The sequence below is a fragment of the Topomyia yanbarensis genome, chromosome 3, assembly GCF_030247195.1.
Source record: "Topomyia yanbarensis strain Yona2022 chromosome 3, ASM3024719v1, whole genome shotgun sequence".
NCBI lineage: Eukaryota > Metazoa > Arthropoda > Insecta > Diptera > Culicidae > Topomyia > Topomyia yanbarensis.
Genome location: NC_080672.1, coordinates 228,735,747 through 228,761,928, shown reverse-complemented (window position 1 = coordinate 228,761,928; position 26,182 = coordinate 228,735,747). Strand labels below are relative to the sequence as shown.

Here is a 26,182-nt window from a genome sequence, read left to right as displayed (position 1 = left end):
TGGGTGTATGGTACAGGTGGAAGAGAGCGTTTCTGAGAATGATAGAAAATAAGAAGGGGCAGTTAAATTTTTAACTTGATGGTTTTTATGAAGGTGTATATAAGGGACATGTAGAGGACATCGCGACTTGCCAGCACATCTCGAACCGGGACGTTGGGTGGTCTTCCTCGGGTCCGGAGGGTGTCCATAAGCCGAGATCTGGCGGAACTGTACTCGATGCACGCCCAGACAATGTGCTCAATATCGTGATAGCCGTCGCCAGAAGCGCAGATACCACTCTCCACGATCCGGAGATATGCATCCAGCGTGTAATGGTTTGCCATGCGCCGGGACATCACACGAATGAAGTCACGACCCACATCCATCCCCTTGAACCAAGGTTTCGTCGATACCTTAGGGACTATCGAATGTAGCCACCTTCCAAGCTCCCCATTGCTTCACGAGGTTTGCCAACTTTCGAGAGTTCTCTGATGAGTAATACTGAAAAATTCGTGGAAGCAAATTGGTCTTTCAAAAACGTCACCTTCTAGGGCACCCGCCTTAGCTAAGGAGTTCGCCGTCTCATTGCCCGGAATGGAGCAATGAGAAGGGACCCATAACAAGGTAATCTGGAAAGATTTGTCAGATAAAGCACTCAATAGCTCCCGTATTTTCCCCAAAAAATACGAGGAGTGCTTTCCATGTTTCATCGAGCGAATAGCGTCAATGGAACTGAGGCTATCCGAAACGATGAAGTAATGGTCTGCGGGTAGTGTGTCAATGACCCCAAGGGTATACTGAATAGGAGCTAGTTCTGCGGCGTAAACTGAATCAGGAACACTGAGTTTGTAGGAGGCGGTGAACTTTTGATTGAAAATACCGAACCCAGTGACTCTTCGAGGTTTGATCCGTCAGTATAAAACATCTTAGAACAGTCGACTTCTCGGAATTTATTATAAAAAATGTTTGGAACCACTTGTGGGCGTATGTGGTCCGGAATTCCACTAATCTCGTCTTTCATGGATGTGTCGAAGAAAACAGTAGATTCAGAAGTATTTATGAAATGCACACGGTTGCGATTGTAAGAAGAAGGGTTAATATTCTGCGCCATGTAGTCAAAGTACAGGGACATTAAACGGGTCTGAGAATTGAGCTCAACAAGCCTTTTGAAATTTTCAATCACCAACGGGTTCAAGATATCGCATCGAATGAGCAATCGATATGAGAGTTCCCAAAATCGATTTTTCAACGGGAGAACGCCCGACAGCACTTCGAGACTCATCGTATGGGTCGACTGCATGCATCCTAAGGTGATACGCAAACAACGATACTGAATTCTTTCGAGTTTGATGAAATGTATGTTCGCGGCGTAGCGAAAGCAGAAGCATCCATATTCCATTACCGACAGTATCGTTGTTTGATACAACCTAATTAGGTCTCCTGGGTGGGCACCCCACCATGTTCCAGTTATTGTACGAAGAAAGTTGATCCTTTGCTGGCATTTCTGTTTAAGATACCGAATATGGCATCCCCAAGTACCTTTCGAGTCGAACCAGACCCCTAGATATTTTACTGTTAAGACCTGAGCGATAGTTTGACCCATTAATAGAAGCTGTAGTTATGCTGGTTCACGCTTCCTAGAAAATACAACTAGCTCAGTTTTCTCCGTGGAGAATTCGATACACAGCTTAATGGGCCAAGCAGACAAACTGTCCAAGGTATTCTGTAATGGTCCTTGTAGATCGACAACTTTGGGTCCCGTTACAAACACCACGCCTTCGTCTGCAAGTTTCCTTAACATGCACGAAATGTAAAGACATTCCTCAATGTCGTTGACATAGAAATTGTATAACAGGGGGATTAGACATGAGCGCTGGGAAAGGCCCATGTAACTAAATCGTTGTCGATAAGTCACCATGCGAAAAATGCAAGTGCTTTTCCGACAACAAGTTTAGTAAAAAGTTGTTTAATGTCACTGAAAGACCATGCTGGTGCAGCTTCTCTGAAAGAATGTTGATCGAAACTGAATCAAAAGCCCCCTTAATATCTAGGAACACTGATGCCATCTGCTCTTTGCTAGCATAGGCCATTTGAATTTCGGTTGAGAGCAACGCAAGACAATCGTTCGTCCCTTTGCCTTTGCGAAAGCCAAATTGTGTATCTGACAGTAAGCCATTTGCTTCGACCCAATTGTCGAGGCGGGATAGGATCATTTTCTCGAACAACTTCCGAATACAGGATAGCATTGCGATCGGTCGATACGAATTGCGGTAGGAGGCTAGTTTTCCTGGTTTTTGGATGGCGATGACCTTCACTTGCCTCCAATCGTGTGGGACAATGTTAGTCTCAAGAAACTTATTAAATTAGTTCAACAAGCGTCTTTTGGCAGAGTCTGGTAGATTCTTCAACAAGTTGTATTTGATTCTGTCTGGCCCTGGAGCTTTATTGTTACACGACAAGAGAGCAAGTGAGAACTCCACCATCGAAAAAGGTGTTTCGTTCGCGTTATCGTGAGGTGACGCGGCGCGGTTGATCTTCTGTGCCGGGGCGGAATCCGGACAAACCTTCTTGGCGAATTCGAATATCCAACTGTTTGAATATTCTGCGCTCTCTTTAGTACTGTTTCGGTTTCGCATACGTCGGGCTGTTTACCAAAGAGTGCTCATTGATGTTTCCCTCGTTAATCCGTCGACGAACCGGCGCGAATAATCGCGTTACTTGGCTTCTATCAAACTCTTCATTCGCTTGTCTAACGTCGCGTACTGTCGAAAACTAGCGGGTAACCCGTCATTCCGGAAGGTTTTAAACGCGGCGGCCTTCTCCGCGTACACGTCTGAGCACTCTTTATCCCACCAGAGATTGGGAGAACGTTTTTGTATGTTCGCGCCTGGTACTGGCTTAGTCTGAGCTTGATTCGCACTATCTTGGATAGATTCGATGTTGTCGGATATCGCGGCCGCATAGCTCTTCCAATCGATATTTCGTGTGAGGTCATACGAAATATTGATTGATTCCAATGGTCTTGAGCTGTTGGTGATCGAGACTACGATCGGCAGATGGTCGCTACCGTGGGGATTATCTTCCACGCGCAATCTAACTGTAGCGAGGTCGAGCAAAGGGATAAATCTAATGCACTTGGGCGCGCTGGTGGGGAAGGAATCCGTGTCATTTCACCCGTGTTTAGAATTGTCATATTGAAGTTGTCGCAAATATTGTGAATTAAAGAAGAACGGTTATTATTATAAAGGCAACCCCATTCCGTACCGTGGGAGTTAAAATCTCCTAAAACAGCCGGCGGTGCCCAATCGCGGTGTTGGGGGGAATATATATGGAAGTTATGCAAAGATCTTTGTCTTTTATTGTTACATGACAAGCGACAATTTCAATGCCTGGCATTGAGGGAAGGTTAATTCTGTAGAAGGAATAGCACTTTTTGATCCCCAAAAGTACTCCTCCGTAGGGGTATCTCGATCCAAGCGAATAGTATTAAAATCGTGGAAGTTAAGGTTTATATCGGAAGTTAACCAAGTTTCACATAAAGCGAATGCATCGCATCTCAAGCTATTTATTAAAAATTTGAAAGAATCTATTTTTGGGATGATACTTCTGCAATTCCACTGTAGAACAGTGATCAAATCCGTGACCTCGTCCGATGAGCTTGCCATCGAAGGATACAATCGCTGAAAGTAGGGGCCATTTCGCAGTCAACTGCTTTAAAAATGTTTTTACTGTAGGTAGAAGAGCTAACAACAAACTTTTAATAGGATCAGTTATATTGAAAGTTTTTATTATCCAGTCCACAATGTCCGAGAGTTTGATAATTCCAGTGCCGCGATTATTCAAGAACTAAAACAGAGGAACACTTGGGATTTTTGATGTTCCGGGAAGTGCTGGGAACTCATTCTCTGTGTTTAATCCTCCGAGACCAGGAGCTACTTGCTTCAGCTTGGTTGCAACACTTCCAAGAGATGTCACTTTCGGAGCCCCGTCTAAGGACACCTTCTGGCCTTTACAAGGAACTTTAGGAGAGGAAATGTTCCTCCTCTTCCTATAACTTCTAGGCACCCTAGTAGATGTTCCCTCTTGTGGGTCATCAGTTTCGCCCTCGTTAGGAGACAAGTGAGCATAGATGTTTGTTGAGGTTGGTGGCGTAGCTTTCTTTAGCATTTCTGCGAAAGAACGTTCGGATCGTCCCGCAAAGGAACGTTTTTGTTTATCCCCGCGTAGTTTGTACGCGGGACATGCCGAGATATCATGCAGAATCTCTGCACAGTAAGGACACTTCTCAGCATTCTTACTGCACGAATCATCCACATGATTCTCACCACATTTTCCACAGCGGGCCTTATTGCTATAATGGGTGGCTGTGTGACCCAAGTGTTTACACTTTGTGCAATTCATGACCCGCGGCACAAACAGACGCACAGACAGACGAACCTTGTGCAAGATGACGTAATTTGGCATAGTGGTACCAGCGAAGGTCACCCGATAAGAGTTTGATTGGGGGAACGTTTTTGAACCATCCCCCGCAACTACTACTGAGTGCAAACGCTTGCACTCAAGTATTTTCACTGGCTGAAGTATGCGGTCTCTAAACTGGCTGAAGTATGCGGTCTCTAAACGGCCTACCCATGTCAAACTCTCATCGGTGACAACGCCTTCAGACTGTACTTTTACAGCTGGAATATACACGTAATAGTCCTTCGTAAAGTGATCGCAGCAAGCAATATCGTTTGCCTGCTTTGAATTAGCCAACACGACCCTGACCCTGTATGAGCGGACCTTTCTTATTTCGGTCACAGCCGAGAACCGTTCCGTCAGGTCTTTTGAAATCTGTAATAGATTCAGCGATTTTGTTTTGGGCCGAAAGAAGACCACAAAGGGACCGGTCGAGAGCTCTGGATATTGTTTGGGTCGGGGGAGAGCCTTGGGAGTCGATTCGACCTCCATTTGGCCGTCCGGGGAGGGAGCCATCGACACCGTCGACGCACGGGGTTAGCACCCGCGCAGACGGGAATGATGTGTCAAAAGAGGTAGATTTTACTTATCTGTAAATTTGTTTCCCACGACGCACCAGTTCAGCTTATATAGCTGGCTATTGTTCAATCGTCACTACGCGAACAAAAGGCTGAGGACGGCCTAACGGTTAACACACGCACAAAAGAAGAAAAAAGTTCAAAACCTCGAGAGGTAGAGAATGTGATAACATTGAACGGGATTAGCACGATTTTTTATCTAACAATGACGGACTGGAAAAAAAACTTGCTTCCCGATAGACCGCTCGTAAACGAATGAATCTGAGTGCTCTCCACTACATCGGTGTTAATCAATCGAAAATCCTATATGACGCGCGCTCGTCAAATGTTTACACTTTAACGAGCCAGCCTAGTTTATGTAAGCCGTGGGCAAATTGTTCATTTCCTAACGTGTTGGTATTTGTGTGTCTGAAACCTTGAGTATGCTGCCAGGCCTGCGCAACGTAAGAATCAAAAGTTGGAGCTCAGTGTGAAATATTTCGTGAGTTTATCGGTGTAAATTGCTTTTGCATCAGCTGCATTTTAGGGATGCTGCTTTAAACTACCAGAATCTTCTCCAGCTGCGTTAGAAAAAATTATCCCAATTACATGTACTGCCCATAAAAACATAAGAGTCCCATATTGAAAAACAGCAAGCCGAGAAAAAACACTATTGAAGATTTACATTCTCATTGAGCCTTATGGATGGGACAATCATGTTTTGGCATTTTTTTCGGTATTTTCATAACAAACTTGGTAATCTTATTTGTTCATTGTGATTTAGTGGTGATACAGAATACAATCCAACAGATAACTCATTTTCGTCAAAAATCCATATGGGACTCTTATGCTTTTATGGGCAGTGTAAGCAGAGAATGAGATGTCCAGCATTTTCGCCAGCGAAATATTTTTCTGTTTCCTTTTTTCTGTAAACTGTGCCTCTTAATGAACTGGTCAGACTACGCAATGATCGTTATCTCATGTGGGTTATAAAATATGATCATTAGAACGAAATCATGTAGCTTTCTCCTACTGGAAAGATAATAAATCCAAAAAAGTTTTCTCCACTGAAAAAACTTAACACGTTAACATCATGTGGAAATCTATTGAATTATTTCAATCCACAAATACATTAAATACACACCGTTGGCACTTGAATATTCATTCGAGTGTGGGAGATATGGTTTTCGAATGAAATTCATGCGAACATGGTGTGAAAAGCACATCAATATCATAAGAAATACCGTTGACTAAAATTTTCCAATATCACGTGAATTACATTGTTTTACTTATAGATTTCATTGGCAGAAGAACCCTTGAAATCAATTGTTTTACATGTAGAAATGCACTACATGTTTTTCATGCGAAAGTCATGTGGAAATTTTTTACATTTTAGCGACATTCAATTAGCTAGAGATTACTGGGTAGGGAAAGTTATGAAACTTAGAGCCATAGTACTCAAGCGAGAGCAAGGATATGAAGTAAACAGATCGGAAAACTAGAAGTGGTAGGGTCATTAGAACAGGCTTAATATCATACGGGCTTAATCTTTGTCTTCTGTTAATAAGGGTCGAGCTTAGGCAGAATAACTACGAATCACCCGAGTTCACTAGCATGTGTCCTGATAAAGGTAGACGTGTCTATCTTTACCGTGACAACCGACAAAAATAAGCCACGCAAGATCACCACTGAAAACCTGTCGACGATTAGCATCAATCTTAATGATGATTGCTGCTGTTCATCTCTTTTTGCCTTTCGAATGCCGGGATAGATTTTTATTAGACTATTGTCACTGTGCTTACAGTCGTAGCGGGTTTGCTACATTGTGTAAGGTAATGGCTGTGTCTACAGCGGCTACCCACCGCTGCCGATGGATTCCCATCAGTTCCTTTTTCTTTTTTCCATTTTTATTTCGACTATGTTAGTTACAAGTTTCCATATTTAAAAGTCTCCCCCTCCTCTCGCCTCACTACGCCCTATTGCTCAACTACCTACGCCCATGATAATGTGGTAAATCTAAAGTATATGATGTTATTTTGGTATGCTATATGAAATATTTATACAGCCGCAGTGTTGGAAAAAAAATGATTTTTGGCAATTAATTCGATCTATAGAATTTTGAACAGCTATAACTTGTTGTAGAGGCATTCTAGCAGCATGCATCCTTCGGCAAATTTGTTCAGTATATCCTAGACTACACTTCTACCTAATTGTTGGTATACTGTAGGAAGAATTGTAGTCTGTAAAATTGAAAATGCAAAAAAGTAGGTTTTCCCATACTAATTTCCATACAAATTTCAAACACAATGCGCTACGCCGGGTCAAATCCAATCGACCCCAAATTTTGCCAGTTGTTTGGGACCCTAAATGGAACAAAAAAATGCTGTGCTCGGTTCATTACGTTATGATTACGTTTTTCCATATTACAATGCTCCACCCTAATATATATATATATATATATATATATATATATATATATATATATATATATATATATATATATATATATATATATATATATATATATATATATATATATATATATATATATATATATATATATATATATATATATATATATATATATATATATATATATATATATATATATATATATATATATATATATATATATATATATATATATATATATATATATATATATATATATATATTAGGGTGGGGCAAAATGATCGTTTTCTCAGCACAGCACAGGTTCCTTTTGGGGTCCCAAACAACTGTGCAAAATTTGGGGTCGATTGGTGTTGACCCGGCGTAGCGCATTGCGTTTGAATTTTGTATGGAGATTAGTGTGGGAAAACCTACATTTTTGCATTTTTAATTCTACAGACTACAATTCTTCCTTTAGTATGTAAACAAATAGATAGAAGTATAGTCCAGGATATGCTGAACAACTTTGCCGAAGGATGTATGGTGTTAGAATGTCTCTAAGCCATGTTATAGCTGTTCAAAGTTCGATACAACGAATTAAATGCCAAAAATCATTTTTATTGCCAACACTGCGGGTGTACCAATGGTATTTCATATAGCATTCCAAAATAAAATTATATATTTAAGTTTTACCACATTGATATGTTTGGATGAATTATTCAAAAGTCTTAGCTCAATTTCATGAGCGTAGGTAGTTGAGCAATAGGGCGTAGTGAAAGGGGGGGGGGGAACTTTAATATGTAGAAATTCGAACTGAAATGTTGTCGAGTTGGAATGTTCAGATGAATTATTTCAAAACAATGTCCTACGCATAATAGTAACGATGAAATAAAACATACTGTATCCCTTTACCTTGACTTTTATCAATAGAAGTTACGTTGCAGACTGAATCAACTGATGTCGATTTGATATGTCAGAGGATTATATTTCGGTTTAATACGCATTATGATTTGATAGCATGCTCATTTCTATGTTGTTTGATCACGAGGCGTGAAGCTAATTTCTGGATTTCAACATGAAATCCACCAGATCCCTACAACAATTTTTGCTTCGGGTGATCTAACAGCATCGAAATGAGCATCCAATCAATCATAGTGCCTATTAAACTGAAACATAATCAATGCAATCCTCTGACATATCAACTCGACATCAATTGATTCAGTCTGTAACGTAACTTCTATTGATAAAAGTCAAGGCAAAGGGATACAGTATATTTTATTTCATCGTTACTATTATGCGTAGGACATTGTGTCAATGTTTTGAAATAATTCATCTGAACATTCCAACTCGACAACATTTCAGTTCGAATTTCTACATATTAAAGTCCCCCCTCCTCACTACGCCCCATTGCTCAACTACCTACGCTCATGAAATTGAGCTAAGGCTTTTGAATAATTCATCCAAACATATCAATGTGGTAAAACTAAAATATATAATGTTATTTTGGAATGCTATATGAAATACCATTGGTACACCGGCAGTGTTGGCAATAAAAATGATTTTTGGCATTTAATTCGATGTATCGAACTTTGAACAGCTATAACTTGGCTTAGAGACATTCTAACACCACACATCCTTCAGCAAAGTTGTTCAGCATATCCTGGACTATACTTTTATCTATTTGTTGGCACACTACCGGAAGAATTGTAGTCTGTAGAATTAAAAATGCAAAAATGTAGGTTTTCCCATACTAATCCCCATACAAATTTTAATCGCAATGCGCTACGCCGGGTCAACACCAATCGACCCCAAATTTTGCACAGTTGTTTGGGACCCCAAAAGGAACCAAAAAAGTGCTGTGCTCGTTTGATGTGGTTATGATTACATTTTTCCATATAACAATGCTCCACCCTAATATATATATATATATATATATATATATATATATATATATATATATATATATATATATATATATATATATATATATATATATATATATATATATATATATATATATATATATATATATATATATATATATATATATATATATATATATATATATATATATATATATATATCTAGATTGTCAAAACCGACAGGAAATTAAAAGTCAAATTGAGCGTGATTCATAGTTATATTAAAAAACAAAATGAAAAAGTATTATCAAATGTGAGATTCTAACATGACATTGAAGAACAATTTTCATCGACTGTCGGATCGTTGATCAACTAAGTTCCGAAAAATCATAACATGAACCGAATAGCTGTCCTCGTTTCTTCCTGGTTTAAGATTCAAAACAATTCGTGAATTAAATTATTCATTAAATGAATAATTTAATTGTCGACTAATTGTGAAACATTTTCAAACCCAACTCTGCTCGTTTGCAAAATATGGGAATACGCTTCAAATATTGATATTGATAAAAAAAAAACTACAGAATAACTGCAGTGTTTTCCAGGATGCTTTTCAATACTGGTTATGTAAGGGTTAGAATAGAATAAAATAGAAATCAACTAATTAGGAAAACAAGAATTGGTTTTGTTATTTTTTTCATCAAATGTCTTTCAGTGTGCTGGAATATCAAAACTTCCTTTCTACGCTACCCCGTAAACTTTCGGGAGAGACGTCCCGCATAGTACCTATCTTGCTTCTCAGCTTTTACTTTGGGTCGAAATGAATATTATTTCCTAAATTGGATTAGGTGATTAACAGGGAAACCCGATGGATTATGCTGTTAACGCGAATCATCGTCACTGTGTAAATTGACGCAACAGAAGCTTCTTGGATGCACTCTTCGATCGCGAAGCTTAATGTTTTCAGTTGTATACATATAGTAACTTTGGAAAGAGCCTTCATGATATATACTGCGCATGATCCAATCGGATGACAGAAAATCGTATTTCACAGAAATAAATGATATACGTGTGTTGATTCAGTTTTGAGATAAATTCTAAGCATTTCAATATAGAAATCTTGGTTAAATATTTTCGAGTTTATTTTTTCATCCGTTTTTTAGAATAACAAAAATGATGTATACCTGGTAATAGTTTGTGTTATTATTTGGCAATGTTGATCCTTTATCAGCAAATAGCAACAAGATACACCGAAGTATTGAGGAATAATAAGTGATAATCCTGCTAACTAAATTACATGCCCTTATACATAAGTGTAGCTACATTAATTATTCCATACCCAGCATTAAATGTTTACATTTTACCTTGCCGGAAAATTTATCAGACAGATTGGCCCACTTGTTTATTCTGCTGATTTTATAATTTCATGAATTAAATCAATGAAATATGTTCATGATACACAGATATCAGTCAAAAGAATCCCAATAATTTTATAAAATTTGCTTGAAAACTTCAACTAGCTGTAACATGGATCCTGATAAAACTTCTTGCAATACAGGTGAGAATAAAAATTGTGAAACATCACAATCGCATCTAAATATTTTGCTTGGGAGATGAATTTAGTTTAGTGCAATTTGTCTACATTTTGAGAAATTTAATGTCTATGTGATAGCTTATTGAAAGTTCAGATGCAAAAATAGCTTAAACATCCGACACTTATCTAATAAAATGTTCTACAAATCAATCTATTTATTTATTTACATATTTATTTATTGTCGTCAAACAAGAGTAGACCGTTTTATTACAACAAGTAGTGTACACTTAAAATATAAAATACTAATAGCTAAACTAAACACTATCTGGTTTACATTGGACTACTTTTAGATGTTCTTTATTAGCGAATAGAATTGAAATATTTTTTAATTTGCTTTTTGTCATTGTTAAGTCAATAGCTTCGCAGTGCTTGTTGTAAGTTGCTATCATCGGGCTTAATGGTCCAAACTTGACATAATTTGTACGATAACTGCTTGTTATAAATGTATTTCGGTTTCGTAACTGCTGGGAAGGTATACAAAAATTAAGTTTAGATAGAAGTTCGACTGAATCAATACGACACGAAATTATATCGTTTCAAATAAGTCCATTGCATATTCTCGGCGCTCTTTTAGTGTTTGGATGTTAATGAGCATACAGTAAGCTTTATAAGATGGGAGAGAAAGTCGTGTCGAACCTATTTTGCGAAGTGCAAACAATAAAAATTGCCGTTGTACTGATTCTATTCTTTCTTCATGTGTGATTGAGAAGGGTGACCAAGCTATGCTACAATGCTCCAGTATTTATCATTAAAATTGTAACTAAAACGCTTTGTAAATCCAAGCATGTTATTTGCTCTATTGACGATTGTGTTGTAATAGTCAATGAAAGTTAATTTTGAATCTAGAATGACTCCCAAATCTTCAACTCTTTCGCACTTTTGTGCCACTTGATTACCTAGAGTGATTGAAATGTCAGGTGTATTTCGTTTCCTACTAAAAGTTATTACATTACATTTTTGCCTTTCTCAATAGAAAGGTGTTGCAATTGCTCTGAAAACCGACTTTTTAATGGAAGCCCGGAGGGCCGAGTGACGTATACCATTCGATTCAGCTCGACGAGTAAGGCAAATGTCTCTGTGTGTATGTCTGTGTGTGTATGTATGTGTGTGTATGTGCCTCTGTGTGTGTATACGCGAACACAAACTCACTCACTTTTCTCAGAGATGGCTGAACCGATTTTCACAAACTTAGTCCCAAATGAAAGGTGCAACGTTCCCATAGGCTGGTATTGAATATCTTAGGGATTATCCATAAATGACGTAGCATTATATGGGGGAGGGGGGAGTTTTGTATTATGTGATGATGTGTGACGACAGGGGGTAGGGGTTCATGTCATGCTACGTAGCTTTTTTAAAGGGGAATAACTACTATCGTTTTTTATATTTTTAAATAGTTTTACGGGGACAAGGGGGGGGGGGGAGAATCACCGTCAAGCTACGTATTTACCAGGGGGTGTATTTAGAGGTTTGTGACGAAATGCTACGATGGGGGAGGGGGGTGTTAAAAATCGTTCAAAAAATGCTACGTCATTTATGGATCGTCCCTTATGGATCCGACTTCCGGTTCCGGAATTATAGGGTGATGAGTACGATCACGCAGAAAATGTCGATTTTAATAAATTCTTCAATGAATGGTGCAATTTTTCCAAAAAGTGACCACAACTGCTTCGATATGTAGTACTAGGTCACAAACAGCCATTCAAAGTCTCTTTGGTCACATTGGCCACCATCATCGGTTCCGGAAGTCCCGGCGGAAGTATCCAAATTCAGAATAACATTCACATCGGTTTCTCGGAGATGGCTAGACCGAATCAACCAAACTTAGTCTCAAATGAAAGATGTTGCGTCCCCGTAAATGGCTATTAAATTTCATCCCGATCCGACCTCTGGTTCCGGAGTTACAGGTTGTGGCATGCGAGCAAATTGTGATTCAAACCGATACTCCGATGAAAGCAAAAAAGGTAAAAATTTCTCTAAAATGTCTCATAAATAACTTAAATTTGCAGTTCTAGGTCACCGACGGCCAAACAAACTTTCATTGACTACATTGACCACCATAGATGGTTCCGGAAGTGCCCGGGAAAAGCGGTCATCTTTCAAAACTAGCAAACTCATATCAGTTTCTCGGAAATGGTTGGGCCGATTTTCACAAACTTAGTCTCAAATGATAGCTATATTATCCCCACAGATGTCGTCCGGATCGCTTATATGGTTCCGGAAATATACACTGAACCGTCCGGTCACATATGAAATTCCCATATAAGCCGGAACTCAAAATTTTTTTCAGTGGGTGGACCCCATGAAACTTTAGAAATCGAATTCGCATTTTTGATGTCAAATATCCTTAAAATGCATGAAACGTCGAGATTTTATGTTATCACGAATTTTTTTTTATAAAAATCGACTTTTTGGGACTGATTTCACACCTTTTTTCAGTTCAATATTACCGTGGCTGTTTTTTCTTTTACAAAATTTTTCTTTTACAAAATTTTTGATTTCTTTTCTTGTATATTTGTCATGTCATGTATAATAATAAAATGTAATATATGCATTTGAAAGCTTTTAATGAATATAAACAACGGAAACATTCTCGTGTTCATGATGAAGAAAGGCACAATTGCACCGCTAGGTGAATTAAAACAGATTTTTCAGTTCAATATTACCGTGGCTGTTTTTTCTTTTACAAAATTGTAGATTCGAATAATGATTTCTTTTCTTGTATATTTGTCATGTCATGTAAAATAATAATATGCAATATATGCATTTGAAAGCTTTTAATAAATGTTAACAACGGAAACACTCTCGTGTTTATGATTGAGAAAGGCACAATTGCACCGCTAGGAGGATTAAAACAGGTTTTTTACGTTTAGTTGCAGAAGGCTTTTGTTACACCATAGATAAAATATATGTATTTCTTCCTGTAATATCTTTATGTCTTGTTCGTTCCTAATTTCTAGAAAGAGCTTCATGTCGTCGGCATAGATAAGTACTTTTATGGTTTTGAGAATGAATGAAATGTCGTTTACGAATAAAATGAACAAAAGAGGGCCTAGAGGAACTCTTGATGCGAATATGATTCGATTTCTTCCCTTTGTATCTAATTATTTGTTGACGGTTAATTAAATATGATTCGAGCCATTTGAGAAGTCTGTGTAAAGAGCTTCAACGTAGTTTCCATTCTCCATTGCAATCAATGAGTAGTTGACGAATTCTAGTAAATTTGTGTTAGTTGAACGTCCTTTGAAGAACCCATGCTGCATGTCAGTAATTCTGTTTTTGATTTGATTGATCAGTTTTTCGTTAACGATTGCTTCAAAGAGTTCAGGCATACATGATATAATGGCAATGCCACGGTAGTTATGGTAGTTGTCGTTTTTGTTTATAGACCTATGAAATTGTTTTGATCTCTTATTGTTAAGTAAGTAATTTGCAATGTGCTGGCGAAAAAAAATTTGTTTTATTTTTAGAATGAAACGACGCTGTACTCAAAAAAAGATCCTGTTGCAAGCTATCCAGGAGGAGGGCAGAAAATTCCGCTTCAAAGCAGATGAGAATTGCAAATATAAGCAAGCACCGCTGATGCTCGAAAATTTAAAAAATAACATTTTTAAAATGCACCCTGCTGTCCACGCAGTAATGAATTTACCTGCACCGCCAAACTAGAAAACCGAACCGCGGAGCCGTAACATGGATTGTTTGAAAAATACGAAATTGTTAATTGAACAATTTTTATGTGTGCCATGTACAAGCATGCATTTTTTCTTCTTCCCAATATTGATTATAGTTTACATTTGCACTATAAAGTTGACCTAACTAACCGGAGAATACAATCTCACATTCATTTGTGAACTAAAAGTTGATTCACTTGTGAATGTTTACAGTATAATCTTCCGATTCAATCCGCCAATAAAGAACACCATCTTCTTCATTCAACATAGTACGTGTCATTCTTTTACCTGGCTCACATCTTCAGAAGTTCATCTCTACCTACGTTCAGTTGCGTTTATTTGGAGAGTTTTAGTCGGATCGTGAATGAACGACTGGCTGCTGTCAAAGCAATGAACGGATTCGCCAAGAATCATGCGAATGAATGATAATTCCCATCCCTGGTACCAGGTACGAGCTTTTCTATAAATTGGGGAAAATGCCAGATTCAAGCGACATGTTAAAAAGCCAAAACAGAGGAGCTGTGAGTTCCAACGCTAAGTTCTTCATAAATACTGGTGGAATCCCGTCAGGTCCAGAACTCTTGGAGGTATCTAGTTTGTTTAGAGCCTCCATAATATCGTGCACACAGAAAATGTGGTATAAGTGTCTTGAAAGAAGGTTGCTAAAAGATTGCAGATTTGTTCCGAGTTGACACCGACCTTTTCTTTAAGTCTCATTTTTGAAGTGAAGTTTTCCGATTTTATATTATTTTTAACATAAAAAATAATTTTTTGGACAAGATTTTATTTGAAGTTCGGTTTTTGAGTAATACTCTTCAAATGCTAAATTAATGGATAGGTTTAGTTGTTCGTAAATGCCCAAATAGTTAAATAAGTTTCTTTCATTTCTGATATTTTAATACTTTTTGTGGGCCTTTTGTTTACGATTTTTTAAATTTTAATGTGCTCGTTATACCAAACTGGATATTTTGTGTTGCCTTGTCGCCTAATTTTTTTCAGTGGTACTTGTTCAACTATTATATTAAACAGTTTTGTGTAAAAGACGTCTACTGAATATTCGATACTTGCTTCATTTCTAAACATCGTTTGCCAATCTATACTGCTTAGTCTTTGTTTTATGTTGTCAAAATTTGCCAATTGAAATTGAAAGGCCTCTTTGTACTCGCAATCATCGGGTCTTTTGTTATCATGTACAAATACAGAAAACTCAATTGCTGTATGAAACGCTTCATTTTTCCATAGTGGGGTTAATGATTCTGTGACACAGAAGTCTTCAGGAATATTTATGAATAATAAATCTAAATAACGGTTTTGCTGATCTCAAACATGATTAATTTGGTTAAGTTCTAAACTTGCAGTTTTGTCAAATATGGCCTGCAGAGTTTTGTTATCCCCAATGACTGGAAGTAGGATGCTTTCATTTTCAGTGTCTGGAAAGAAGCCAATGCTTCGTTGATTGAAGTCACCATAAATATGAACTTTTACCTCTGGGGGGAGCCTGGTTATAATGTCTTCGGCAATAAGAAAAAAACTTTTCAAATGTTCACAGAGGAAAATATATGTGTTTCATCTGCCAGGTGAGCTTTAACCCACACATTTCCTTGTAGTAATGATTTCAGCGTTAAATTTTGATGTAACTGCTATTAGAATTCCCCCTCCCGACTTTTTGTGAATGTCTCGGTCAGCTCTAAACACATTGCAGCTGTTTCCGAAAACTTCTTCACTTCTAACACTTTCATCCCAACTAGAGTCTGTAGCCAAGATAATTGTATAGGAGTTACTTAAAATTTTGTTTTGAGTAACTCCTATACAATTATTTGTTCCATTTTTGATGCACTTTTCATTCTATTAAAGTTTTGACAGTAAATTAAAATTTCTACTGACGATTCTACTTGAGGAGTCGAGATTACCTCTTTTTGTTGTCGTTCAAATCGCGTCGAATCTTGGCAAACTGCGGTGTTCTCGTCGTTTTCTTCTTCTAGGGAATACGTCAAGATCGTCGAAAACACGAATGTTGAGAATGACACGCCTTACACAAAACTGTTGACGAGCGCTCCGATGTTGGGTGCATTTGCAGCGTCGACCGTGGTAAATCATCCACTGGATAGGGATTCAATGTCGGCCCTCTTTGAAACTGAATTTATTTATTTATTTATTTATTTATTTATTTATTTATTTATTTATTTATTTATTTATTTATTTATTTATTTATTTATTTATTTATTTATTTATTTATTTATTTATTTATTTATTTATTTATTTATTTATTTATTTATTTATTTATTTATTTATTTATTTATTTATTTATTTATTTATTTATTTATTTATTTATCATCGGACATTATAGTCTGAATGATTCGGGTGGGAAAAAGTCCGTTTGAGTTGGCCTCCTCCCACCAGGCGCCACCCTCAAATGGAATTGATGGCCTATAGTTCCTGGGGAGTCCTGAGAAACTATCATTTGCTACCGTAAGAAGTACTCTATCCGGTGGCAGGAAACTATTGTGACTACTCGTATGGTTTTTGTTATAGTGGGTGCTACCGGCCTTAAATGTGATTTTGCGATTGGTATTACTCGTATGGTTACTATTAATTGGCAGTCGTGAGTGGCGTGACGCTGCGAGTTGCTCTTGATCAGGTGGAAGAAAATTTGTAGTGCTTTTGTTTCTTTCATTAAAGTTACTATTATTATTTCGTCTCGATCTTTTTGCCTTTCTCAATAGAAAGGTATTGCAATTGCTCTGAAAACCGACTTTTTAACGGAGGCCCGGAGACCCGAGTGACATATGCTATTCGATTCATTACTTCTAATCGCAGATCTAGATCACTGATTGCCAATCAAACATTCTTTGAATATATTGTCCACTATCGACGATTCCGGATGTCCAGAATTCCGGGCATATTTCACAATTAAAGTCACATCGGTTCATCGGTGATGACTGAACCGATTTTCTCAAACCAAGTCTCAAATGAAAGGCAAAATGTGTAGTTAAGTATTGCGTCGCTGCCCCTCCCCCCCCCGCCTTGCCCTTACACCTCCCTTCTTCATCACTCCCCTCCCCTTGGACTACCCTCACGCCCGCATATCCTCCATCCACCCCGTATACCGAAATAAGATGAAGGATTTCTGACGCATCCTCCACTCCTACTCTAGTAACCCCCCATTCCCTCCACTTTCAAACCCATTCCACCAACATTTCAAAATATAATCACATGAAGATAACATTGAACTTATGCTGATTAAGCTAATTAAATATTATTCTTTTGCCTTTCTCATATAGAAAGGTTATGCAATTGCTCCAAAAACCGACTTTCTAACCGAGGCCCGGAGGCCCCAGTCTCATATAACATTCGACTCAGTTCGCCGAGATCGCAAAATATCTGTGTGTATGTATTAGAGGTGGTCGGGTTTCATTTTTTTCGAACCCGAACCCGACCCGAACCCGAGCACATGAAAATTGAAAAACCCGAACCCGACCCGAGCCCAAAATTATAAAATTTGAAAAACCCGAACCCGACCCGAGCTCGAACATTTTAAAACTTAAAAACCCTAACCCGACCCGTACCCGAGAATGAAAATTTCGTAAAACCCGAACCCGACCCGACCCGAGAATTTTAAAATTTGAAAACCCGACCCGAACCCGAAAATTTAAAATTTGAGAAGCCCGATCCGAATCCAACTTACTAATACAGAGAATCAACCAAAGATCTCGAAGATTTTTAATTCTAGGCACCCGAGCTGAACCCTTGACTCATCTAAGAATTGTAAAATCACTCGAATCTAAAGTAGCACCATACGCATATGGCAAAACAAAATCACTGCCGAGTAGAAACCGCACTTATATTTACTATTACTGAACGTCAAATTTGTAACGTTCTGAGAAACTTATAAATCGTTAATATCTTAACCGGAAATTAAGTTAAATCGGCGGCTAAATCATGGGGAAATAGAAAGCTTAATGCACAGTTTCCAACAACCTTGCCCGTCGTACTTAACCAAAATTTCTGATTTTTTATCAGAAACCATTCCTGCAAGGCAGTTTCGTATAATTTACTACATGTATTAAATTAAGCTATGGCAATTGGCAATTCGTATTCGGGTGGGAAAAAGTCCGTTTGAGTTGGCCTCCTCCCACCAGGCGCCACCCTCAAATGGAATTGATGGCCTATAGTTCCTGGGGAGTCCTGAGAAACTATCCTTTGCTGCCGTAAGAAGTACTCTATCCGGTGGCAGGAAACTATTGTTGTAGTTACTACTCGTATGGTTTTTGCTATAGTGGGTTCTACCGGCCTTAAATGTGATTTTGCGATTGGTATTACTCGTATGGTTACTATTAATTGGCAGTCGTGAGTGGCGTGACGCTGCGAGTTGCTCTTGATCAGGTGGAAGAAAATTTGTAGTGCTTTTGTTTCTTTCATTAAAGTTACTATTATTATTTCGTCTCGATCTTTTTGCCTTTCTCAATAGAAAGGTATTGCAATTGCTCTGAAAACCGACTTTTTAACGGAGGCCCGGAGACCCGAGTGACATATACTATTTGATTCATAACTTCTAATCGCAGATCTAGATCACTGATTGCCAATCAAACATTCTTTGAATATATTGTCCACTATCGACGATTCCGGATGTCCAGAATTCCGGGCATATTCCACAATTAAAGTCACATCGGTTCATCGGTGATGACTGAACCGATTTTCTCAAACCAAGTCTCAAATGAAAGGCAAAATGTGTAGTTAAGTATTGCGTCGCTGCTTCTCCCCCTCCGCCTTGCCCTTACACCTCCCTTCTTCATCACTCCCCTCCCCTTGGACTACCCTCACGCCCGCATATCCTTCATCCACCCCGTATACCGAAATAAGATGAAGGATTTCTGACGCATCCTCCACTACTACTCTAGTAACCCCCCATTCCCTCCACTTTCAAACCCATTCCACCAACATTTCAAAATATAATCACATGAAGATAACATTGAACTTATGCTGATTAAGCTAATTAAATATTATTCTTTCGCCTTTCTCATATAGAAAGGTTATGCAATTGCTCCAAAAACCGACTTTCTAACCGAACCCGACCCGAACCCGAGCACATGAAAATTGAAAAACCCGAACCCGACCCGAGCCCAAAATTATAAAATTTGAAAAACCCGAACCCGACCCGAGCCCGAACATTTTAAAACTTAAAAACCCCAACCCGACCCGTACCCGAGAATGAAAATTTCGTAAAACCCGAACCCGACCCGACCCGAGAATTTTAAAATTTGAAAACCCGACCCGAACCCGAAAATTTAAAATTTGAGAAGCCCGATCCGAATCCAACTTACTAATACAGAGAATCAACCAAAGATCTCGAAGATTTTTAATTCTAGGCACCCGAGCTGAACCCTTGACTCATCTAAGAATTGTAAAATCACTCGAATCTAAAGTAGCACCATACGCATTGAGTTATATCTGCATATGGCAAAACAAATCACTGCCGAGTAGAAACCGCACTTATATTTACTATTACTGAACGTCAAATTTGTAACGTTCTGAGAAACTTATAAATCGTTAATATCTTAACCGGAAATTAAGTTAAATCGGCGGCTAAATCATGGGGAAATAGAAAGCTTAATGCACAGTTTCCAACAACCTTGCCCGTCGTACTTAACCAAAATTTCTGATTTTTTATCAGAAACCATTCCTGCAAGGCAGTTTCGTATAATTTACTACATGTATTAAATTAAGCTATGGCAATTGGCAATTCGTATTCGACATGACGTCACCCACGTTACTGGTTGGAACGGTCAAACCTGTATCGAAGGGTATCAATCATTTTCTGACGTGTTCTTGATGTCCCATCATTGGCGTTAGGACGATCTATGATTGGGTATCTTAGCTATTAAATGCTTCAGATTATACGGTAAGCGCGCCAATAGAGTTTCTTCGACATCTCCAATGGAGCTCTCGGAACGACTCCAAATTTTTAATAATCCGTTAATGGCTTCAACAGAACATACAACATTTTTGCGATCATTTCGTTAAGTTCGTGGAAATTCATATATTTTCATGAAGGAATCTGGATCATGCAACAGCTCAGCCTGGGAACAATCTGACAGAAAGTGCTTGTTTCATATATGTACCATTGATTTGATAGTGGTGCTATTATCCCATCACCATATGAGTGTCATGAACAACGAAACCTGGTGGAAGTGAAGCTAGGTTTAGGTCTGATGGAACAAAGACAGTCTCTAGAAAATAAATTTGGCCTAAACTATCTGCTTTAAAAAAAATAATGTGCCCTTTTTAAATTTGAGCGGCCATAATGACACCAAAGTACCACCAAATTTATGAGTTCAAATCCTTATTTTTTGGTTATAGTTTATTTTAATTGCAAGCAATCTTTATCATAAACCAGTTTGATTATTAAACTTCCGTGAAGGCAGGTACAACCTATTTGTTTCATTTGACCAATTTAACAGTGCTTGCTTAAAGTTTGTTTGGGGTACAAATGTACCCTACAAAACCGTTTGCGTTAGTGTTTTGTTATGTGTACATAATTCAAAAAAAAAATCCTATCTTTTTTAAAAAGCAAAATATCGATACACAGTAAGCGAGAAACTTGTGTAAAATTGTATAAGTTCCAATTCTGCCGAATAATAGTATCTATTATTTGGTATAACAAAGCACTATAGCAAAGTAACTAGAAAATGCGTTTGGATCGTTATCGTAATTTTTGCTTTTGCGGATGAAAGAGTCACAACATATTCGTGAATATGATTTGTATATAGTATGCAAGATGCATCATTCGATTCGTTATCTTCTGCAGCCCAGGCTCTGGAACATACTTACTTTATATACACGTACAATGCACCGGCTCTACCTATTCCTTCGACGCCTTCCTGTTTTATCTCTGTTACTGCATGTTGCTGTATTTTTAACGTTTGGCGTTTGGTTTTCAAAATTAAATAGTCAAAACACGAATATTTTTAAACAGGTTACTTTGCGAATGATTTAGAATAAAACAATCCAATTTAATTATAAATTTAATAAAAATTAGACACACTAGAGCGATTTTAGTTCTGGGGTACGAATGTACCTCACAAAACCGTTTACGTAGAGAAAAAGTCGCCGCGGCCTAAGTATCGGTTTTAAAGTACCTGTCGAAACTTATATTCCATTATAGAAAGTTGTACCGATATTTTCCGATAAATTCCTGTTGATTTGGTTTATTACTAATTATCATGAAAAATAAATCGCAAAGAGATTTTAGATGTGAAACACGTATTGTTGAATTTCATGAATGTTCTTTCATGAATGTTGGTTTAAAAAATTAAATAATTCAGGCAGTTCGCGAATCTGAAGAGACGGAATTTTATGCAAGAATGAAAAAATACAATATTTGAGCACCAGAAAATACGACTAATTCTAGCGAATCAGAGGTGCTAACATTTGGTATGGTTATATGTGTCATCCATTCGTATTACGAAGTATAATTCACTACTACAAAAAAGACTGCGTTTTGTGTATAGACGCAAACAGTGTTATGAAATGGATGGGGTGTTTTGTTCAAAACCCGAACCCGACCCGACCCCGATAATTTGTAATTTGAAAAACCCGAACCCGACCCGAGCCCGAAAGTTCATTTTTTCAAAAACCCGGACCCGACCCGAACCCGAGAATTTCAAATTTGAAAACCCGGAACCTGACCCGAACCCGAGAAGCTTAAATTTACAGAACCCGAACCCGACCATCTCTAGTATGTATGTGTGTTTTTATAGAGCAGTAAAAACATTTCAGGATAATACTGAGTGAGGGAAAATGTACAAAAACCCCAATGTCTCAGGGAACGGGTTTGGGCTGCAATCACCCGACCCGCTAAAAACCACTGCTCTTGCTCAGAACCTGATTCCTCCCCGGCACTACCTTACGGCATTCCTCCGGGAGGGGTTTTTATGTGCGTAGCACACACTCTAATTCAACTACTTACTAGTTCGTTTCTTCCGCAGGGTTACAGCCCCACTCCTCTACACACCACCAATTCTCTACCATCCACACAGACTGGCAAGTTCTGCATGGCAGTCGGAAAGATGGCTGTGAGTCGAGGCTTAGTACTCCTCCCCTACGAGTACAGTCTGGGCGGCAAACTTCAGACTGTCTAATTCTCCGAGCCCTTCGGCTCCCTTGTGCCAGTTAGCGCCGCAACTCCCTTCTCGCACCATTCAGCGCTGTTTACTCATTGAGCACCAGACTTGTTCGCGAACTACTCGGTCTAGTCCCCGACGATGGACCTAGTCTACTCCGACGGAGAATTCCCCGGCGAGAGAAGTTCTCCCGAAACCGAGCCAACCAACACGATGTCGAGGTCATTTCGGAGATTCCGGTGGACCAGGGCGTCCGGTTCGCTGATGCCCCGACGACCTGCGACTGGTGGTATTTCGTCGCGGTCTACTCAGTCTAGTCCCCTGCGGTGGATCTAGCTTACGCCGACGGAGAGTTCCCCGGTGAAGGAGGCTCTCCCGATACCGATTCTTCTTTTGTTTTAACACCACAATTTCTTGAGCCTTTTGGCTTCCTCTCGTTCCATTTCGCTCTACTTTCCCGATGAGCCATTCTGCTCCCGCCCTCACTTGTTCGCGAACTACTCAGTCTAGTCCCCAACAATGGATCTAGCCTATTCTCCTGCAACCGAGCGGTAGATTTCTCCTGATTCCGATGTTCGTTTTTATGAGCCATTTAGCTCTCCGCGTCGTCCTGATCTACTCGATCCAGTCCCCGGCGGTGGATCTAGCCTACTCACGGTCCGGCCATACAGTAGGTGCTGAGGTCTATCCGGCGATTCCGGTTGGAGCGTAGCTTCCGGTTCACCAGCGCCCCAACGACCCACTGCTAGCTCTGCGACGCGGTCTAATCCCCGGCGGTGAATCTAGCCTACTCACGAGCTACCCGGTAGGATGTCGAGGTCTGTTCAGCGATTCCGGTGAAGCTTGACGTCCGGTTCCCAGGCGCCCCGACGACCCAACTCGGTGCTACGTCACGTACTACTCAACTGGTCCCTGACGGTGGACCTAGTCTGCACAGTTGGAGAGTTCCCCAGCGGCGCAATTTCTCTCGAAACCCGATTTGCGACTTCTTGCTGGTCTCTTCGCCACTTCCTCTGCCGCTCGGAGAGTATGCTCGAGACCACTCTGTTGACAGCGTCCCAGGTATGTTCGTCACGGTACATCTCTTCGACGATATTGTCCACTGTCATACCAGGTATACCCCTACGAACTTCTTCGAATCTAGGGCATTCGAAGACCACGTGTTCCGGTGTCTCCTGCACAGTCGCACACTCCGGGCAAAGGGGTGACGAAGCATGTCCAAACCGATGCTAGTACTTCCGGTAGCATCCGTGCCCGGACAAAAACTGCGTCAAATGGAAGTTCACCTCTCCATGCTTCCTATGTACCCAGGCCGATACATTTGGGATGAGTTGGTGGGTCCACCTTCCTTTCTCCGCGTTGTCCCACTCCTGTTGCCATTTAGCCAACGAGTCCGCTCGAACCAATCTCCTAGCGTTACGTGCATTTCTCCGCTGATAGCATTCCACGTCCTCCGCCAGGGTAATGCAGATGGGGATCATCCCGGCGATAACGCATACTGCCTCCGACGATATCATTCTGTACGCACTCGCGACTCGTACGGCCATTAGTCGGAATGTCCTGTTTAGCTTTTCACGGTTCCGCTTGGTTTTCAGCGCAGCACTCCAGGCAAGAACCCCATATCGGAGTATCGATGACGAAACAGTAGATAGCAGACGTCTCGTGCTGCTTCTCGGACCGCCGACGTTTGGCATGATTCTCGCTATTGCGTTCGTTGCCTTCGCCGACTTTTCACAGGCGTAATCAACGTGGTTGTTGAAACTCAACCGGTCGTCGATTATAACCCCCAATTGCTTCAATGCACGTTTCGATGCAATCACGTGCCCTCCGACGTCGATCTGCATCCGTTGAACCGATCTGCAGTTACTGACCAACAACACCTCCGTCTTGTGGTGAGCTATTTGCAGCTTGACCCCGTTCATCCAGCTCTCGATCGCGTCTAATGTCTCCATCTAGACAAAGACAAGACAAATACAAGACAAAGACAAGTCAAAGACAAGACAAAGACAAGACAAAGACAAGACAAAGACAAGACAAAGACAAGACAAAGACAAGACAAAGACAAGACAAAGACAAGACAAAGACAAGACAAAGACAAGACAAAGACAAGACAAAGACAAGACAAAGACAAGACAAAGACAAGACAAAGACAAGACAAAGACAAGACAAAGACAAGACAAAGACAAGACAAAGACAAGACAAAGACAAGACAAAGACAAGACAAAGACAAGACAAAGACAAGACAAAGACAAGACAAAGACAAGACAAAGACAAGACAAAGACAAGACAAAGACAAGACAAAGACAAGACAAAGACAAGACAAAGACAAGACAAAGACAAGACAAAGACAAGACAAAGACAAGACAAAGACAAGACAAAGACAAGACAAAGACAAGACAAAGACAAGACAAAGACAAGACAAAGACAAGACAAAGACAAGACAAAGACAAGACAAAGACAAGACAAAGACAAGACAAAGACAAGACAAAGACAAGACAAAGACAAGACAAAGACAAGACAAAGACAAGACAAAGACAAGACAAAGACAAGACAAAGACAAGACAAAGACAAGACAAAGACAAGACAAAGACAAGACAAAGACAAGACAAAGACAAGACAAAGACAAGACAAAGACAAGACAAAGACAAGACAAAGACAAGACAAAGACAAGACAAAGACAAGACAAAGACAAGACAAAGACAAGACAAAGACAAGACAAAGACAAGACAAAGACAAGACAAAGACAAGACAAAGACAAGACAAAGACAAGACAAAGACAAGACAAAGACAAGACAAAGACAAGACAAAGACAAGACAAAGACAAGACAAAGACAAGACAAAGACAAGACAAAGACAAGACAAAGACAAGACAAAGACAAGACAAAGACAAGACAAAGACAAGACAAAGACAAGACAAAGACAAGACAAAGACAAGACAAAGACAAGACAAAGACAAGACAAAGACAAGACAAAGACAAGACAAAGACAAGACAAAGACAAGACAAAGACAAGACAAAGACAAGACAAAGACAAGACAAAGACAAGACAAAGACAAGACAAAGACAAGACAAAGACAAGACAAAGACAAGACAAAGACAAGACAAAGACAAGACAAAGACAAGACAAAGACAAGACAAAGACAAGACAAAGACAAGACAAAGACAAGACAAAGACAAGACAAAGACAAGACAAAGACAAGACAAAGACAAGACAAAGACAAGACAAAGACAAGACAAAGACAAGACAAAGACAAGACAAAGACAAGACAAAGACAAGACAAAGACAAGACAAAGACAAGACAAAGACAAGACAAAGACAAGACAAAGACAAGACAAAGACAAGACAAAGACAAGACAAAGACAAGACAAAGACAAGACAAAGACAAGACAAAGACAAGACAAAGACAAGACAAAGACAAGACAAAGACAAGACAAAGACAAGACAAAGACAAGACAAAGACAAGACAAAGACAAGACAAAGACAAGACAAAGACAAGACAAAGACAAGACAAAGACAAGACAAAGACAAGACAAAGACAAGACAAAGACAAGACAAA

At 39.3% G+C, this 26,182-nt stretch overlaps 1 protein-coding gene across 6 annotated transcripts in view; it reads left to right on the top strand.

The window, feature by feature from the left end:
- LOC131688806 (muscle calcium channel subunit alpha-1) overlaps positions 1 to 26,182 on the top strand; it is a 1,302,489-nt gene that overhangs the window by 283,307 nt on the left and 993,000 nt on the right. For 2 of the 6 annotated variants that reach the window (XM_058973342.1, XM_058973337.1), the window contains exon 1: positions 10,291 to 10,802. The exons of 2 other annotated variants lie outside the window; for them this stretch is intronic. Coding sequence is in view for 3 of the 4 variants with exons in the window: in XM_058973337.1 (XP_058829320.1) it covers positions 10,772 to 10,802 (31 nt within the window). In the remaining variant the exon portion in view is untranslated. Of the gene's footprint in view, positions 1 to 10,290; positions 10,803 to 26,182 lie in introns of those variants that run through there. 2 more of the 6 variants (XM_058973338.1, XM_058973341.1) reach the window with 2 other exon arrangements.